General features: G+C 45.0%; 2 protein-coding genes and 1 pseudogene across 6 annotated transcripts in view; all 3 read right to left on the bottom strand.

Annotated features, from left to right (window-relative positions):
- LOC129702783 (AP-1 complex subunit sigma-2) overlaps nucleotides 1-5,169 on the bottom strand; it is a 32,796-nt gene extending 27,627 nt beyond the window's left edge. The window contains exon 1 of one of the 5 annotated variants that reach the window (XR_008724434.1): nucleotides 5,028-5,164. The gene's annotated coding sequence lies outside the window, so the exon portion shown is untranslated. Of the gene's footprint in view, nucleotides 1-5,022 lie in introns of all 5 variants that reach the window. The other 4 variants (XR_008724433.1, XM_055644761.1, XM_055644760.1 and 1 more) reach the window with 4 other exon arrangements.
- Nucleotides 5,170-10,507: 5,338 nt separating this feature from the next.
- The window catches only part of LOC129702781 (lysosome membrane protein 2-like), a 31,804-nt gene continuing 22,027 nt past the window's right edge, over nucleotides 10,508-20,284 (bottom strand). The window contains exons 11-12 of the mRNA XM_055644755.1: nucleotides 10,929-11,090; nucleotides 10,508-10,810 (exon numbers count right to left, since the gene is read on the bottom strand). Of these exons, the coding sequence (XP_055500730.1) occupies nucleotides 10,763-10,810; nucleotides 10,929-11,090 (210 nt within the window). The 3' untranslated portion in view covers nucleotides 10,508-10,762. The remainder of the gene's footprint in view (nucleotides 10,811-10,928; nucleotides 11,091-20,284) is intronic.
- LOC129703127 (U2 spliceosomal RNA) lies at nucleotides 18,894-18,998 on the bottom strand (annotated as a pseudogene).

The following is a 20,284-nucleotide window of genomic DNA, read 5'->3' as shown; positions in this document are numbered from 1 at the left end:
CATTGCATGTCACATACAACGAGATTACTGTGTCTCTCCATTTAAAAGAACTTAAAACATTCACATACTCATACTTTTTACACTCCCTCCCTCCCCAAACCCACCCATGGATTCACATTTACATAAATTAACACTGTCTCCCACTCCCCCTCCTTCCCCATAACCCGCTCCCGAGACAGAGTTCAGTTCCAAGATTGCTGATGGGTAAAAGCTGTTCTTGAGTCTGGCAGTGTGTGACTTTTGCACCTTTTTTTTCCTGAGGGCAGCAGTGTGAAAAGGTGGTGACAAGGATGTGTAATGTCTTTCATGATATTACAGGTCCTGCTGCGGCATCTGGAGTGGTAAATGTCCTCCAGTGGGGGCATGGGGAGTCCAATGATACCCTGGGCAGTTTTTATCACCCTCTGGAGAGCTGCTCTGTCAGCTGCTGAACAGTTCCCAAACCAGGCAGTTATGCAGTAAGTCAGTATGCTTTCTACCGAACAGCGGTAGAAAGACTCCAGCAGTTTAGCAGACAGATGGGCCTTCCTCAGTGTTCTGAGGAAGTAAAGTCTCTGTTGCGCCTTTTTTACTACAGCAAAGTTCACCGACCATTTAAGATCCTCACTGATGTTGATCCCCAGAAATTTAAAACTAGGCACCCTCTCCACCTCCTCGCCCCCTATCTCCAGTGGCCTGAGCTCCGCTCTATGTCGCCTGAAATCAGTGATGATCTCCTTTGTCTTTTTAGTGTTCAGAGCAATCAATTAGTCGGACATGATTAAAGAGACAAGATACGTACCAACTGTCTTTGATTAATCTGTGCTCATCTAAATGTTTATCCTGTCCCTTTGAATAAATTCCAGTAAATCACCTATTGCTAAATTTACACTAATGGCAAAACATCAGCAATCCTGGAGAGTTATGCCTGTACAGGATGCTTAAAAAAAACTGAAGATCAGAGCCTCTACAATTCCCTTCTTCCCCCCCCCCCCCCCCCGTGCAGGTTTTGGCATTTGAAAGATACTATCTGACCCTATATGAATCTCATCATTTGAGGGACACCAAATCTGACAACATTTTACGGTCTCCCTGCCACAAGATGGATGTTATGCTGGAAAGAGTGCAGAGAAGATTTATAAAGATGTCGCCAGGACTAGAGGGGCTGAACTATCACGAAAGGTTGGGCAGCGTAGCACGTTGCTCCTTGGATCACAGGAGGCAGAGGGGTGATCATATAGAGGTGCATAAAATCAGGAGGGGAACAGATAGAGCAAATACACAGAGTATTTTACCTTGAGTAGGGGAATCAAGAACTAGAAAACAAAGGTTTAAGGTGAAAGGGGAAAGATTTAATCGGAACCCAAGGGGCCACTTTTTCATTCGGAGCATGGTGGGTATATGGAATAAGATGCTGGAGAAGGTAGTTGAGGCAGACACAATTACAACATTTACAAAACATTTGGACAGGTAAATGGATCAGAAAGGTTTACAAGGATGTGGGCCAAACATGGGCAGGCAGGACGAGTGTAGAGGGGAATCCTGGTCAGCACGGACAGGTTGGGCCGAAGAGCCTGCTTCCGTGTGAGATGACTCAATGACTCTAACATGCCCACCCTCATCTTGCATACTTCCCTGAATTTGAGACAAATTAATTATCATATTTCCAGTTCACATTTGCTAAATCACTGTGTCATAAAGTAAGGCTTATCCAATTTGCGAGTCCAATTTCATCTTTTTCCATAATGCTCCTTATCTAGCATTGTGGTAATGATTCCACTTCTATTTTCATCTGCCCAGCCTTCTTCCCCAAAACAACAGCCATAATGGCATGCCTCCCATCCTGTCCACTCACTACAGGATTTGGGCTTACTACAAATTGGCAAAAAAATATATTTACTGGGACACAATTTACAAATTCAGTACCCTCCATTCTTACACTGACTATATCCCAGTTAATATTTCAGTGATCAAAATTTTCATTATCCCAGTGTTGTCATTTCATCAGAAATTAGCCTGCAAATTCTCACGTTTCCCTCAGTCTGTTTAGACATTAATAGAACACTCCCAAAAAAGATTCTTCTGACAGTGCAGCCAGCGCCAAACACCGTGTTAAAGAGGTAGGTAAATAGGTAGAAGAAAGTTCAAGAGAAAAATAGCTGCAGGGGATGCTACAGTCAGGCAGCAACAGGTATTGCTGTAGTCACAAACTCTGTTCAGCTCATTGAAAATCCAGCAAAAGTTCTGACTCAAAAGAATTGCATTACATACAAAGTGAGGAGCTACTTTGAAGTAATTTTTGGACTGAAGTTTCACATGTACACTATGTGGGGACTTATGTGCACAGTGATTGCAAACCTGCTAGGTCCATTCATAAATCAATACAGAAAATACTTGAAAGGACATGAAGGAACTTTATAAAAGCTTGCTGAGGCAGATCTTTCAGCCACTGATGCAGGGGAAATGAAGATGTCACCAGACAATGCATGCAATGAATGATTCAGGCTGGATGGAAAGCAAGACCTGTTCTCAGGTCATGTACTTACAAAGGGTGGCCTAATCTCAAGTAAATTTATGGCTAAGTGTAACTGTTCCCAAGTTAAAGGTATAACATGATAACATCCATTCATTCCTGAACAAGTAATCGCACTTGTTAGCCAAAGATGAACAGGGAGTTCAGGCAGCATTTGCAAAAATACATGTAGACATCTCAAACGAAAGGCACAGGAAACACTCCATTCACATTAATCTGTCAATAAAACTCATATTTTTTTCAACTAACTGGAAAAACTTAATTTTTTTTCAAATTTCTGAGATAAAGACCTATAAACCACCCACCAATATTTAAGAAAAACAATCAGATTAAGCCAGGTAACAACAGGCCAGTGAATCTTGCATCAGTGGTAGGCAATTTACTGGAGACATTTTTACGGTATAGGATTTAGGTGCACTTGGAAAGTCAGGGACAGATGAGGGATGAGCTGTCACGCCGAGTTACTCCTGCTTTGTGTCTATCTGTAGTCAGTATGGCTTTGTGCAAGGAAAATCACGTCTCACTCACAACAAAGACTGATGAAGGTAGGACTTAAGTGAAACCATGAGCTTGTAAACTGGATCCAAAATTGATCTGGTAGTCGGATGTATTAAATAGTGGTGGAGGTAAGCTTATGTTTGTAAATCTACATCAGTGGTGCACTGCAATCATGTGATATATATTAACAGCTTGGATGTGCATGTAGGAGCTATGATTAAGTTTGCAGATGAATTGAAAATGTGTGGTGATTGTTGCTTAAGGTGACAGCAGTGTATAAACTAGATGGCGAGTTGACTGAGTGTTAGCAGATGGAATTTTATCCTGGCATGTGTGAGGTGATGCATTTTGAGAAGTAAAATAGGGTTGCACTAGGTACTTCTGGCCTGTTTTGTATGATATTGTTTTTTAAAATATTGAACTTTGTTTTTTATGATGTTATCTATTGAGCACTGTATTGACTTAAAATAAACTTGACGTACAAACCTGTTTTGCTGTTGCAAGAATTTAATTGTTCCATTTCGGTGCAAATGACAATTAAACACCTGGCTCTCTTAGGGCAAGCAGCACTAAGTAATGGTAAAGGGAGAGATCTTAGAGTTCAAATCCATTGTCCTCTGAAAATGTCAACCTGGGTAGATAGCAAAGATCACAGAGCGACCGGCGGTCTATGATCTTTGGTAGAGAGTGAAGCCGGCATTTGGCATTTTTGTCTTCATGGGACACAGGATATAAAATTGGGACATTATGTCGCAACTTTACAAAATACTGATTAGGCCACATCATAGGAAGGATACGAGTGCACTGGAGAGAGTGCAGAAATTATTCAAAAGGACATTGCTTGGATTGGAGGGCTAGCTATGAGAAGAGATTGGATTGGTTGTGCTTCATTTTCCAGGAGGCCAAAGGTGACGATACAAGTACATACAATTATGATGAACAAAAAAGGGGTAGATACATTTTTTTTTACTCGTGCTGGCAGTATCAAAAGCAAGACTGCGTAGATTTAAGGTGAAAGGAATATTTAAAGGTGATCTGAGAGGGAAGATATTTTTAAACACAGAACAGTGTGTTTAAAAACACAGAGGAATGGGTGACGTTTCAGGTCGAGATGGCGATGATTTAATCCAATGCAATTAAGTGTAAAAGGCATTAAGACAAGCACCTGAATAGGCAAGGTATAGAAAGATACAGATTTAATGCAGGCAAATGGAACTACTGTTAAAAAGGTCAAAGGGGCAGCATGGACATGGTGTGCTAAATGGTCTGTTTGTGCAATGATTATGAATTGTATTCAGTGCTGAAACATTGTTTGGGAACAGAAAGTTCCAAAAGGCTCGTGGAAAAAAAAACAGGTCTTATTTTTACTAAGCTGCACGAGTGAAGTACCTAGTTTATAGCTTAAGTTAGCAACATTTCCACGCACTGCGTTGGTTCAAGGGGCTGCCTCACATAACACCACCTTCACCTGGCAATTAGGAATGGACAATAAAGGCAATTAACACACACACACAGAAAAAATAACTAAAACAAATTGAAAGAATAAGAGAGAAAGCTCCACTACAAAATAATGCCTAACTCTTATTAATATTTATTAAACAAATATTACCTCACCATTAATAGTCAGTTTATTTACTTTTATCCAGAGGCAATTGACAAACCAATTTCAATCATTTTTTTAAAACTTTAGGGAATGAGGCAAAATAAACCCAATCTGCCACTGGTGTATCATCGTGCAGGTTTCCTACTTGTCAAAGCTATGAAAAACTGTAGCCTGCCAACAACTTCAGCTTTCAAACATTGGAAAGTGATCTCTGCAAACGACCCAATTTCTACAGATGCACTGTGAAAGCATCCAGGCCCACGGGCGCCATGCCCAGCTCACACCGCCGGCGCTGCCAGAGCTCCCCACCCGGCCCTGGCTGAGCCCTGAATCCCGCTCACCACCGAGCGGCCGCTGCAACAGGGACGAGACCAGCGCAACCCCTCAGCCGCGGGCCTCCCCGCGTTACCTCACCGTGTTCTCCTGCAGTCGCCCCTCAGCCCGGATCCGTTCCGTTGCTGCGCCTCTAGTACGCCTGCGCGTGTGGCTGTGCTCGGGCCAACCAATGATATCTTTGGGGCCAACCCCCACAGGCCGACTGCGCCTGCGCGTGTGTCGAGTCCGTTGCTGCACCTATGTGCGCCTGCGCGTGTGTCGAGTCCGTTGCTGCACCTATGTGCGCCTGCGTGTGTGTCTACGCCCACAGGTCGAGTCCCTCCTCTGTCTGCGCCTGCGCCGCCCACGGCCCCGGGGTAACCTCACTGGTGGAGCAGCCGGACAACCCGCAGCATCCCGCGCTTCCATTGGTCCGGTCAACTTTTGGTCAACATCACACGGACGTGGGAGTTGATTGGACTATGATCGGAGCGTAGCGCCGCTGGGATGAGTGCAACGCCCGTCAATCTTGCCGCTCCGGATCCGCACGCACCTCATTGGTGGGATGGTGGTGAGGGGGCGGGGCTTTCCGGACGCCTGGACTGAGAGCGCCAGTGGGGGGCGCTCGGTGCAGTAAGTTTACCATTAGTCTCCCATTGTTAGGGACCTACATTTGTCTTTTTTTTCCAAGTTCAAGTGAGTTTATTGTCATGTGTCCCTGTATAGGACAATGAAATTATTGCTTTACTTCAGCACACAGAACATAGTAGGCATTTACTACAAAACAGATAAGTGTGCCCATATACCATGATATAAATATATACACACATGATTCAATAAACTGATAAAGTGCAAATAACAGATAAGGGGTTATTAATAATCAGAGTTTTGTCCGAGCCAGGTTTAATAGGCTGATGGCTATGGGGAAGTAGCTATTCCTGAACCTGGTTGTTGCAGTCTTCAGGCTCCTGTACCTTCTACCTGAAGGTAGCAGGGAGATGAGTGTGTGGCCAGGATGGTGGGGGTCTTTGATGATACTGCCAGTCTTTTTGAGGCAGCGACTGCGATAAATCCCCTCGATGGAAGGAAAGTCAGAGCCGATGATGGACTGGGCAGTGTTTACTACTTTTTGTAGTCTTTTCCTCTCCAGGGAGCTCAAGTTGCCGAACCAAGCCACGATGCAACCGGTCAGCATGCTCTCTACTGTGCACCTGTAGAAGTTAGAGAGAGTCCTCCTTGACAAACCGACTCTCCATAATCTTCTCAGGAAGTAGAGGCGTGATGAGCTTTCTTGATAATTGCATTAGTTTTCTCGGACCAGGAAAGATCTTCAGAGATGTGCACGCCCAGGAATTTGAAGCTCTTGACCCTTTCAACCATCGACCCGTTGATATAAACAGGGCTGTGGGTCCTCCTCCTACTCATTCCAAAGTCCACAATCAGTTCCTTGGTTTTGTTGGTGTTGAGGGCCAGGTTATTATCATATGGACAGTTGCTCGATCTCTTCTTCTATTTCCCTTCACTAATCTTTTCCATTTTACATATCTAAAGAGGCTTTTACAGTGTGCTGGAGACGCCCCTCAAAACAAGGGAAGGTATCCCACGCCAGGGGGCCACATGAGTGGCATGGGTGGGGGACAGACTTGAGAAAAGTATAGACTGTATTGAACAATTTGTAGAGCCTCCGAAAATGTTGGATGAATTTTTTCGCACGGTTCACGTATTGTATATATTTATTATTTGAATAAAGTCTATTTTGAAAGAAAGAAAAAAAATCTTATTTTGTACATATTTTATATCATGAATAAAGATTATTTTGATTTTTTAAAAGAACAAGTATAGACTGAGACTGAATCTCGACCCGAAACGTCACCCATACATGGTCTCCAGAGATGCTGTCTGACTGGCTGAGTTACTCCAGCACTTTGTTATCCAGCATCTGCAGTTCCTACCTACACCTGAAAAATGGAAGCAGATGGAATCATGTTAAGGCTAAATGTTGTGGTTAATCCAGAACCAGGGGCCACAGTTTAAGAATAAGGGGTAAGCCATTTAGAACGGAGATGAGGAGAGTTGTGAGTCAGTGGCAGGGACGGCCTTAGGTGCGGGGCCCAATTGGGAACAATTTTGGTGAGCCCCAGGTTCCCAGCCAAGGTCTCGTCTGACTGTCAGTACCTCCACTGGTTTCCAACCTTTACCGTACCTGCTAATTACCATTAAACTGCATTATTCCATGCGTTATTTAGTGAAGATTTACTAATATTCTGCATGGGCTCTGCAGTTGCAACCAGCTCCTTGCAATCAATGTTTAAGTCTGTGGTCAGGGAGAATGTCGTCCCTGTACAGCTCCCTCCCGACGGGTGGGAATGAAGGGCGGGTATCGGAAGACCCCGAGGTTGATGATGGAGAGCGGGAAATGTTGTCACTGCCGCCACGCTTTCGCCGCACGACTGCTCCCGGCAGCATCTCAAGCTTCAGCCTGTGAAGCTGATATTGACTACTTTTTTTCTGACAGACTTGTTAGTTACTACATGTACCAATCGCAGCCGTGGCTTACCACTGGGTCCTGTATTATGCTCACACACACGTTTTGTGTGCTAATGGGGGGAGAGAGTGTGAGAGAATAGAGTGTGTTGCCCACCAGCCCAGCGCGGGGCTCCCTGAGGCGTAGGGCCCAATTAGGAGCAATTGGTCCAATTGGCTTAAGGCCAGCCCTGGTCAGTGGAATTCTCTGCCTCAGAGGGCGGTGGAGGCCGGTTCTCAGGATACTTTCAAGAGAGAGCTAGATAGGGCTCTTAAAGATAGCAGAGTCAGGGGATATGGGGAAAAGGCAGTAACGGGGTACTGATTGTGAATGATCAGCCATGATCATTTGGGGCTCAACTGGAATTGGGGCTCAACACCTCCCTGTGTGCCTGGGTCCTGGACTTTCTCACCGCCAGGCCCCAGGTAGTCAAGATGGGAGGGAATACATCGAAGTCCCTCACCCTGAGCACAGGATCGCCCCAGGGTTGCGTCCTCAGCCCCCTATTGTACTCCCTGTACACACATGACTGTGTGGCTAGGTTCAGCTCCAATTCAATAATTAAGTTTGTTGATGACACTGTGGTGGTGGGCCTGATCTCAGACAATGATGAGAAGGCCTACCGGGAAGAGGTGGCTGATCTAGCACTCTGGTGCCAGGAGAACAGCCTCCTCTTGAACATCAAAAAAACGAAGGAGCTGATCATGGACTTTAGGAGGGCACATCATCCGAGGACGTACACTCCATTGAGTATAAATGGGGATCCTGTGGATAGGGTGAACTGTTTTAAATATCTGGGAGTCCGCATCTCTGAGGATATGACATGGTCATCGCACGCCTCAGCACTGGTGAGTAAGGCAAGGCAGCGCCTTTACCACCTCAGGCAATTGAGGAAATTCAGAGTGTCTCCAAGGATCCTACAGTGCTTCTACGCAGCGGCGGTGGAAAGCATCTTGTCCGGGAACATTACCATCTGGTTCGGGAATTGCTCTGCCAAGGACAAGAAGGCTCTGCAGAGAGTAGTGCGTTCGGCCGAACGCACTATGGGAACTTCACTCACCCCCCTGCAGGAACTATACAACAGGAGGTGCAACGCCAGAGCAAACAAAATCATGAGAGACCTCTTCCACCCCTGCAACGGACTGTTCCAGCCGCTACGGTCAGGCAAACGCCTCCGTTGCCATGCAGTGAGAACGGAGAGGTTGAGAAGGAGTTTCTTCCCAGAGGCAATTCGGACTGTAAACGCCTTTCTCACCAGGGACTAACTCTACAGAACGTTTTTCCTTCTATTATTTATTATGTAAAAGAATATGTGTGTTATGATTGTGTTTATAATTTGTTTGGTTGTTTTGTTGTTTGTCTTTTGCACAAAAGTCCGCGAGCATTGCCACTTTCATTTCACTGCACATCTCGTATGTGTATGTGACAAATAAACTTGACTTGACTTGAGTTGATCACATTGAATGGGAGTGCTGGCTCGAAGGGCTGAATGGCCTACCCTTACACCTATTGTCTTGTCTATCTCATGCTCTGCCAGGCCAGTGATAGTGCAAGGGCTTAAGTGGCATTCCTGACTAGAACAAGCTGTGCTCCACACCTGTCACCGCGTCATCTCAGCCCCCATCCACCCATCCCAATGGCATATTCCCTAGCTCCACAGCCGTTGTTTGATCTGCCGAGCATTTTATATCTTTTGTTCCTCCACTTTTGCTGAAAGTTTAAAATTTCCCGAAACATTCATCATGGAGATACAGGGACTGGTCAGGTAGTCCCTGTGGAGAGAGAAACATACAGTGCGTCAGGTGGGTGCAGCGCAGTTCACTGGAGTGAAGCATCTACAGTGTATAAAACCGGGATTTTGGTGAGTGGATGAACTTGATGTGAAGAGAAAGGTGCTGATACACTTTATTTCTGTAATCAAATAAATAGAGGCATAGCAAGGCATCTGAGATGGAGTGTTTTGTGGATATAATGTTTCAGAAGCTGGGCAAACTGCAGGGCCAGAGAGTGCATTTTTAGCGAGAATGGGTGATATCTGCTAATGGCAGCCGTATTTTACCACACCACCACCCAACAATCCCCCCACTCTCTCTAACACTACTACTGGATAATCAGGAGTTTCTTCTGTAGGGTTTTGAGAAAACAAAATCTATTGTCTTTACTTTTGTTCCATTGTTTCCACACAGCTGACTTGAAACTTAACATTAACCTTGTTGCGTTCTCTGCTAATACTACCTGGCTTGTTGGGTAGTATTCTCTGTTTTTATCTTGGAGTTACAACACTTTGCTTTTGGACTGCATCCATCACACTGAAAATTGTCTGAGAAAATAAAGACTTTTTTACAACTACATGGAATATGAAGTTGTAAAAACATCAATATGAAAATATAGCTATGGACGTTTGAATCTTAGAATTTAATTCTAAAATTCCTTCCAACACACTTATAATTTAATTGCTCTACTTCATCAGCTGTACTCTTAAGATCAGGAATTTCCTTACTAAACTTCAAGTGAGCCTATCTCTCACCTTCAAGACACTCCTTCAGACCTAATCATTCCTTCCTTGACATTGGTATTGCTTTTATTTGTCAAAGCTCCAAGGAAGTATATTGGAACATTTTTGTAATGTTAAAGTTGCAATAGAACTACATGCTATTGTTGACTTGGGAACCTGGGAGAGGATCCATAATTCTGATTTTGCCTCAGCAAGGATAATGGGGATAACAGCTTGTGAATTGAGTTTAACTTTTAAAAAGTGTATGTGGTTCTAAAAATGAGATTTCCATGTACTGTTGACACTGGTTCAAGAGCAGCATCTTTAAGCCTTTGCGTCCTTCTTGGTGGGAACTTTAGGTGCCTGGAGAGATGAATACAAAAGCAACTTTTAAATGTCAGTACAACGACTAACATTCAGAAACTCCGGCAGAATCTATTGTTTCAATTGGTTACATGATTTTAGTGTAAAACATAATACACTTGACATTACACTTGTGAGCTGTGAAAAATGTATATTAAAGCAACTAAAATTAATTATTTAAAGTGATTGCACCAAGCATCCAATCATTGTATTTTATTTTTGAAACATGATTGGCTCATTTTAAACGGTTATTATTTGAACTATGCAATATTCCATTTGTAACTGTAGTTGACTATCTGGAAAACAACATCAGTTATTGGTAACTGATTCTATTAATATATTGTCAAGTCAGTGGAAGGCTCTGTATTTGTATGTTCTAATTTAAAGTTATTGCAGCTCCAAATCAGACTGAACTTCTGTTTAACTGCAGCAGTTCACGTGGTTGGATCTCCGTCAGTGTGATTTTATATTCAGCACTTTTAAAATTACAGGTGTATATTCCTAGAGGGTCAAAGGAAAAAGTTACATTTGCAGTATTTTTAAGACAAGATATGCAGTGCAAAACATAAATTTCCAACAAGCAAAGCAGTAAATAATTCTGGTAATAGTATAAAAGTACCTTATTCTTTTTGCAACTGCACATGACAAAGGCGAGACTGAGAGATATCAACAAAAGCAGGATTCCAGCACCTAGGATGACATAAGGGATGTAGAGCACGATCTTCATAATCTGAAGCGCCCATTTCAATTTAACTGCTGATTTGTCATCAATCACAGCATGCTAATAAAAGAAAGGGATAAACAAACTTATCGTTAAATTCAGAGGATTTGGACATCGCTCATCCCTATGTAACTGGATCCTCAACTTCTGCATTGGCCGGCCACAATCAGTACGAGCTGGCAACAACACTTCCTGATCAATAACCATTAGCACAGGAGCACCTCAAGGCTGGGTGCTCGGTCCATTGCCTTACGCTCACTTTACCCATGACTGTGAGGCCAGTTCCAACGCCGCCTTTAAATTCGCCGACCATACCATCGTTGTTGGACGAATAATGGGTAATGATGAATACAGGAGAAAGATTGAAAATTTGATTGAATGGTGCCCAAACAACAATAGTGTTCTCAACATTAGCAAGACCAAGGAGCTGATTGTTGAGTTGATTGAGGAGAATGCCAAGGATCCACGAACCTGTCCTTCATGAACGGGATGGTAATGGAGAGAATCAAGAACTTCAGGTTACTGGCCATGCATATCTCTTAAGATCTGTCCTGGGCCTAGCACATTGATGCAATCATAAAGAAATTTCATTAATGCCTCTACTTCCTTCAAAGATGGAGGCGATTTGGTATATCAATGAATACTCTAATGAACCTGTACAGGTGTACAATAGAGAGCCTACTAATGGTTGCATCATATTACTGCCTCCTAAATTATATATGTACTTGCTTGTGTTTCATCTTTTCATCCCCTGTATTTGAAATCTTTCTCACTTTAGTAACTTGTGCTCGTTCAATGTATCCCTTCCTGATCAGGATTGCTTCACAGATGCAAAACACTCAAAGTTGTATTTCTAACACGTCGAAGAGTTCACGAGTTCAAGAAACTGTTATAACCTACTTAATAAATCTACCCAAATATTGTCATTCACACACAATCACTTGATATGACATATTAAGCAGCAACAGTATGTTTAACATTTAACCTGAAAAGTCATGTAACTCAAAATGCTGGAGTAACTCAATGGGTTGGGCAGCATCTCTGGAGAAAATGGATGTGATGTTTTGGGTCAGGAGCCTTCTTCAGACTGATAGTAGATGATATTCAGACTGCAGTAGATGATGTTAGCACTTGGGGTTACTGCATCTGGTGTTCCTGATGTGGTGCTCCTGTACATCAGTGAGACCAGGCGAAGACTCGGTGACCATTTTGCTGATCACGCACTCAATCCGCCAAGGCCTACTGGATAACCATTTTAACTCCCCTTCCCATTCCCATACTGACCTTTCTTTCCTGGGCCCCCTCCATTGCCAGAGTGAGGCTGCATACAATTTGGAGGAATAGCACTTCATATTTCGCTTAGGTAGCTTACAACCCAATGATATCAACGTTGCATTCTCCAATTTTAGGTAATTGCCTCCTCCCCCTCCTCCCCCCCCCCCCCCACTTTCCCATTTCCTCCACTAAAAGTCAGTTAACTAATTCCACAGTTCGCAACCATGTATCCCTCTTGGGTTCACACCAGACAACAGTAATCTTATCATAATTATTGGCATGTCGTAAAAGTAATGCTACGGTTGTTATGGGAGGTTTCAACATGCAGGTAGACTGGGAAAATCAGGTTGGTACTGGACCCCAAGAAAGGGGGTTTGTGGAGTGCCTCCGAGATGGATTCTTAGAGCAGCTTGTATTGGAGCCTACCAGGGGGAAGGCAATTGGATTTAGTGTTATGTAATGAACCGGATTTGATAAAGGAACTTGAGGTTAAGGAGCCATTAGGAGGTAGTGACCATAATATGGTCAAGTTTTAATCTGCAATTGGAGAGGGAGAAGGGTAAATTGGAGGTGTCGGTGTTACAGTTGAATAAAGGGGACTATGGAGCCATGAGGGAGGAGCTGGCCAAAGTTGACTGGAAAGATACCCTAACAGGGATGACAGTGGAACAACAATGGCAAGTATTTCTGGGAATAATACAGAAGGTGCAGGATCAGTTCATTCCAAAGAGGAAGAAAGATTCCAAGAGAAGTAAAGGACTGACAAAGGGAGTCAGGGATAGTATAAAAATAAAAGAGAAGAAGTACAACGTAGCAAAGATGAGCTAATGTTATCCCACTTTATAAGAAAGGCGGGAGAGAGAAAACGGGGAATTATAGACCAGTTAGCCTGACATCGGTGGTGGTGAAGATGCTAGAGTCAATCATAAAAGATGAAATAGCGACACATTTGGATAGCTGCTCCATTCTCTCAGCATATGACAGGATCAGGATCGGTCCGAGTCAGCATGAATTTATGAAGGGGAAATCATGCTTGACAATCTTCTGGAATTTTTTGAGGATGTAACTAGGAAAATGGACAAGGAAGAGCCTGTGGATGTAGTGTACCTGGACTTTCAGAAAGCATTTGATAAGGTCCCACATAAGCAATTAGTGGGCAAAATTAGGGCACATGTTATTTGGGGGTAGAGTGCTGACATGGATAAAAAATTGGTTGGCAGACAGAAACAAAGAGTAGGAGTTAACAGGTCCCTTTCAGAATGGCAGGCAGTGACTAGTGGGGTACCGCAAGGCTCGGTGCTGGGACCTCAGCTATTTACAATATACATCAATGATTTTGAGGAAGGGATTCAAAGTGACATTAGCAAATTTGCAGCTGACACAAAGCTGGGTGGCAGTGTGAACTGTGAAGAGGATGCTGTGAGAATGCAGGATGACTTGGACAGGTTGGGCGAGTGGGCAGATAAACAGCAGGTGCACTTTAATGTGGATAAATGTGAGGTTATCCACTTTGGTAGCAAAAACAAGAAGGCAGATTATTATATAAATGGTGTTAAATTGGGAAAAGGGGAAGTACAACAGGATCTGGGGCGGGGGGATGTGGGGGGTCCTTGTTCATCAGTCAATGAAAGTAAGCATGCAGGTACAGCAGGCAGTGAAGAAAGCAAATGGAATGTTGGCCTTCATAACAAAAGGAGTTGAGTATTGGAGAAAAGAGGTCCTTCTGCTGTTGTATTGGGCCCTAATGAGACCACACCTGAAGTATTGTGTACAGGTTTACTCCCCTAATTTGAGGAAGGACTTACTTGCTATTGAGGGAGTTACATGGATACATAGAAAATACGTGCAGGAGTAGGCCATTCGGCCCTTCGAGCCTGCACCGCCATTCAATATGATCATGGCTGATCATCCAACTCAGTATCTCGTACCTGACTTCTCTCCATACCCCCTGATCCCCTTAGCCACAAGGGCCACATCTAACTCCCTCTTAAATATAGCAAATGAACTGGCCTCAACTACCCTCTGTGGCAGAGAGTTCCAGAGATTCACTACTCATGTTTTTCTCATCTCGGTTTTAAAGGATTTCCCCCTTATCCTTAAGCTGTGACCCCTTGTCCTGGACTTCCCCAACATCGGGAACAATCTTCCTGCACCTAGCCTGTCCAACCCTTTAAGAATTTTGTAAGTTTCTATAAGATCCCCCCTCAATCTCCTAAATTCTAACGAGTATAAACCGAGTCTATCCAGTCTTTCTTCATATGAAAGTCCTGACATCCCAGGAATCAGTCTGGTGAACCTTCTCTGCACTCCCTCTATGGCAATAATGTCCTTCCTCAGATTTGGAGACCAAAACTGTACGCAATACCCCAATATCTCACCAAGACCCTGTACAACTGCAGTAGAACCTCCCTGCTCCTATACTTAAATCCTTTTGCTATGAAAGCTAACATACCATTTGCTTTCTTTACTGCCTGCTGCACGTGCATGCCTACTTTCAATGACTGGTGTACTATGACACCCAGGTCTCGTTGTATCTCCCCTTTTCCTAATTGGCCACCATTTAGATAATAGTCTGCTTTCCTGTTTTTGCCACCAAAGTGGATAACCTCACATTTATCCACATTATACTGCATCTGCCCTACATTTGCGCACTCACCCAGCCTATCCAAGTCACCTTGCAGCCTCCTAGCATCCTCCTCACAGCTAACACTGCCCCCCAGCTTAGTTTCATCCGCAAACTTGGAGATGTTGCATTCAATTCCCTCGTCCAAATCATTAATATTTATTGTAAATAGCTGGGGTCCCAGCACTGAGCCTTGCGGTACCCCACTAGTCACTGCCTGCCATTGTGAAAAAGACCCGTTTAATAGTAAGATTAAACGAGAACTTACCAGTTTGAAGTTTGATCTGTATTTTATGAGGAGGAACGTTGAGGGAATACGTGAAGAACCCGCTTCCAACGCATGCGTGTCATTCTTCAAAGCAGTGGTGTGAGGTCACAGGAACCTATAATGATCTAACATAATAAGATTATCAAAGAGATACCAGTTTTCGATATGATCATAAGAGGGTGGGAGCGGAGGGCACGTATTCCCTCAACGTTCCTCCTCACAAAATACAGATCAAACTTCAAACTGGTAAGTTCTCGTTTAATCTTACTATTTTACTTCGGAGTCACGTGAGTGACTTCGTGAAGATTTCAAAGCTCTGTGACCTCATGCCGTGGAACGAGTCCATGCTTCACAACTGCCTTGGGTATTGGGAGAGAGCATCATTAGTAATTTTAAAACACACTTATACAAAGAGTTGTTTGGTATAACGAAAAAATATATAAATTTTTTAAATTGACAATCATAGCCCTGTAACCTTTCGGGCAAATTATATTGTTGAACGTAAAAATGGTTTCCGAACACGATGATGGCTCCAAAATATAACTGGTTTATTATAAAACCTTTGGAAAAAACCTTTCGGATGACCATCCTGTCATTCTGAGGATTTGGTCTGTGGGTACCTCTAGAATTTTTGCTGCAGATGTTGCTGCAGCCCTGGTGGAATGAGAGTTAAAAAACATTAGTGTCTATTCCTGCCATCTTTAGGACATATTTGAGCCACCTTGATATAGTTTGGGTCGTGACCCTTTTGTGCGGTTTCTTGTAAGAGATTAACAACGCCATTCTCTGACCTCGAATGCTCTTAGTATATTCTATGTATAGTTGGATGTGTCTTGCTATACACAGTCGTTCGTCATATGGGTATACCATAAATTCATTGAACCTGGTCTGTTTTCTTTTATTAAATCTTGTATGACAAACACCAGTTTCTCGGGTGAGATGATCAGGGAGTCCAGGCTCAGTTTGCTTAATGGCTGGACTCGTTGTGCGGTAACTACCGCCATGAGCATAACCATCTTCATGGTCCGTTACTGAAGTGACAATGCTGTTATGGGCTACCAGCTCCTCAGCATGTTTAGAACGACACCCACCTCCCAGATTTCGGAGTACCTGGTTCTAGGGGAATTACCATTGAATTTGCCTCTCATGAGTTTTGTTACCAGGGGGTGCGTTCCCACCGTGTGCCGCTCCGTTCCTTGTGATAGGTAATTGGAGAGTGCACTTCTGGCACTATTGATGGCACTGTAGCTCCATCGATTATCATAATGGAGGCTTGTTAAAATTCCAATACGGCCAGAATGTTCTTGGCCTTTTGCTCGAGGTTGTTGTCCAAGCAGTATATACCCCATTTCTTGGTGTGTCCAAGGTACTGCTTCCGTGTTGACAGTCTTAGTGCAGATGAGATGAGATTCATCGTCCTGTCTGACAGCCCCATGCCGTGTAGTGGGTCTTTTAGACTCTACAAATCAACAAATCCATAGTCTTATGGCATGGATGACTGCCCCCAGTCACTGGATGAATTAATAAATTTGGCTATGTTCATGAGGGAACATGGTTCTAACACCATCCCCTGTATGACCGAATACCATGATTGAGTAGGCCAGTCGGGTACTCTGAGAATTCCAGATGCCGAGTCTAGTTGAATTTTCCCTAGTACCCCATTGATGGGGCAGAACGGGGGAAATACATCACCCTATGGCTTTGTTTACATAACAATGCCAAGCAGGTTTTAGAATTTTAGTAAATAATATTGGGGCTGATGTTTGCCCCTTTGGTAAGCTCTATATTGCCAAAGTTCCCCCTGTTTTGCGTCAATGCCTGCCATATAGAAAAACCCAGCTGACACCAAGTCTTTATCAGTAATAAGAGTATCCATCTTAAAATGAACATCTTGAACAAATGTGTTTAGGGTTGAAAGGTCAATGATAATCCTGCAACCCCCATCTATTTTATTTTTAATAAATATGTTTGATACAAATTCTAATGTTCCATGAAAAGTATGCTCAATCCCACCTTTTGTGTACAATTGTTGTAGCACCATGTGGGCTTTAGATTGTTTGGTTTATGTAAGGACAAAATGCCATTCTGGTGTATGTTGTACTGGGGTTATTGGGATGAGTAAATTCTATCAGATAACCCTGAATACTGCTGAGATAATATGAATCTGTAGTGATTATATACCATACATAACTGTAGTGTTGCAATCTCCCCTCCCCCACCATCGTGGGTCCCTTTTTAACAGAAGAAACCACACCCACCTACCTCCATGGTTACCGGTGGTTGTGTTATTTCCTTGGTTTTTTGAAAAGGGGGTTCTGGTTTGATATCTCTTGTTCGGGGTTGTGTGGGAGGTTGAGGCTTCCGCATCTTCCAGGGTGGCCGCCCTGGCCATACCCTAAAAAGGCTACTGTGGGTTATATTGATTTCTGGCACTGCCACTGGTATGAGCCACATTTTCTATGGCCTTGCATGTGGCTGGTATCGTGCTCCAAAATAGGCCCTTGCGCTGGCTTTGATGAGCCCCAGTGTCTTGCTTTGTCCACCCACGGTTGTTTGTTTGCAAATGGTAGCATTTTAGGGGTCCAATGCTGGCTGAATGGCAGCCTTCCACATGTAGTTCAGCTCATATTGTATATTACTAAACAGAGCTAGTGCGTCTTGATGGGTCTTTGGTTACCTCCGTTTAGTCCAGGGTGCGGGTGTATGCTGTGATCCCTTCACGTCAAAAGGCCTTCCGTCAATCCCTTTAAGGTTTTCTGGATCTTGAGGTCCTGGTTCCTGATGTTCGTCCCCATATGCTGCCAAATGCATTGGTTTACACTGGGCACCTGTAATGCCTCACCGTTGCCAGGTGGCAGATGTCTGGCCAGTCTCTGTAAATATTTCTTGTTGGCGTTTGTGGCCAGACATATAGTAATACTATTGCCATCCTGGATCCAAGTCTACCCATGTTTGACTTGGTTAAAGTAATCAGCCACCATGTCCAGCAGAGTCCCTGCTGTGTTAGGATCATGGGATGCTGTATTACCAGGCTCTGGCCCATCAGGATCCTGCCTACTCTTTTTTATAGAGTTAGAGATCTCTAGGGTCCCGCACATGTGGGGCTTACCTCCTGCCCACTTGTCTTTTGTTCTGCGGACCCCTCTTGCAGGTCAGCCCAGAACTGACCCGCAGTGCTCCCCTCTGATGGGGTAGAAGCACTGTGCAGCCCTCAAAGAGGTACTGCTGTGGGTTTATCACGTTGGAGCAAGGCTCCATACACCGCTTCTTCCCGCTCCAGCACTCTCGGGCGCTGGTCGCCGGCGGTTATGCAAAGTCGGACCCTTCTGAGTCCACAACCTTGTTTGTTTTGTGTCTAGCCTTACCGCTCGGCCGCATGGATCTGGCCGGTGCGGGGCCGACATCGGGCACAGCTGACCCCACTACGGTTGATCCAAGTGCCGCTGGCTGCTGCTGGCTGCCCGCTGCTCCACGGTCCTCCTTCTCCAGCTTTGTCCTTCCTTCCGTGGAGTGGATATGGCTGGTGTGGAGGACATCTGGCACAGCTGATTCTATCTAGCCCATTTCTTTAACCCGGCTCCAACGCTCTCAGCGCTCCTGGCTGCTCGTTTATCTCAGACCGCTGGGACCGTACTCACGGTACTGGTCCCTCGCGGTCGTTGCAGCCGGTCAACCCCACTCCAATGCCCTCAGTTCTGGGCACTCCTGCTTATATGGTCCTTAGATAAGGGACGTATCAGATATTAAAACTGATAATAAACAGATACTATAGTTGATCTTAGCCAAAAGGCCAAGAAGCGATCTCTGTAACTAAAAAACCCGCTGGGACCGACCCCGGTACTCACAGTACTGGTCCCTCACGGTCAATTGCAGCCAGTCAACTCCACTGCAATGTCCTTGGCCTCGGCGCTGGCCGTTAGCGCTGCTTCAAGTCAGACTCGCTTCCAAAGCGAGACTGGCATACTGGCCGAGAAAATGAATTTTCCCCTGGTGCGGGAGCGAAGTCGGGCACAGGTGTTTTCCCTCTCCGGGGATCGATGTGCCGTTGCTGCTCCTGCCGCTGCCGGCTGCCGCTGCTGCTCCTGCCGCTGCCGCTGCTCCTGCCGCTGCCGGCTGCCGTTGCTGCTCTCCTGCCGGCTGCCTGCACTCCGCGGTTCTCCCGCCGGCTTTCTGCAGCTTACATGGACCCGGTCCATGTCTGCACCTAAAGGGTAAGTGGAAGGAACGCAGAGTCTCTTACCTGCTGTTCCCGACTTTTAATTCTCCCGCTGGTGAACGTCGTTCCCTGCGTGTCGGGTTCGAGCCGCTCGGACCGACCCCGGTGTTCACGGGGCTGGTCCTTCGCGGCAGTTCCGCAGTCGGTAAAACCCGGCTGTTCCTAGGGACCCCTTGGACCAACCCCGGTGCTTACCTTTTGAAGAAGGTTTTCGGCCCGAACGTCCCCAGTTCCTTTGCTCCATTAGTGCCGCTGCACTCGCTGAGCGTTTCCAGCCCTCCTGTGTACCCCCGGTACTTACAGCGCTGGTCCCTGCTCTCTGTCCTGCAGCCTCTGCGCTGGCCGCTAGCGACTGCTCCAAGCCAGTCTCGCGTGAGACTGGCATAGGGGACCTGTTTGCTTTGCTTCCCGCCCGGCCAAGAAGTGAATTTTGCCGGTGCGGGAGCGAAGTCGGGCACAGGTTTTTCCCCTCCAGGAAACTGGTGCTGTTGCTGCTCCTGCCGGCTGCTCGCACTCCGCGGGTCTCCCCGCCAGCTTTCCGCAGCCTTCATGGATCAGGTCCATGTCTCCACCTAAAAGGTAAGTAGAAAAAAGGAACGCAGAGTCTCTTACCTGCTGTTCCCGACTTTCAAATTCTCCCGCTTGGGGAACGTCGTTCCCCCCTGTGTGACTCATTGCAATGCGTGTAGCGATATGACACGCATGCGTTGGAAGCGGGTTCTTCACGAAGTCACTCACGTGACTCCGAAGTAAAATCCTACTCTTTGCTTCCTGTTTGCCAGCCAGTTCTCTATCCACATCAATACTGAACCCCCAATACCGTGTGCTTTAAGTTTGTATACTAATCTCTTATTTGGGACCTTATTGAAAGC

This window comes from Leucoraja erinacea, chromosome 13, assembly GCF_028641065.1.
Source record: "Leucoraja erinacea ecotype New England chromosome 13, Leri_hhj_1, whole genome shotgun sequence".
Classification (NCBI taxonomy): domain Eukaryota; kingdom Metazoa; phylum Chordata; class Chondrichthyes; order Rajiformes; family Rajidae; genus Leucoraja; species Leucoraja erinaceus.
The sequence above is the reverse complement of the archived record's forward strand: the minus strand, read 5'-3'. Positions and strand labels throughout refer to the sequence as shown.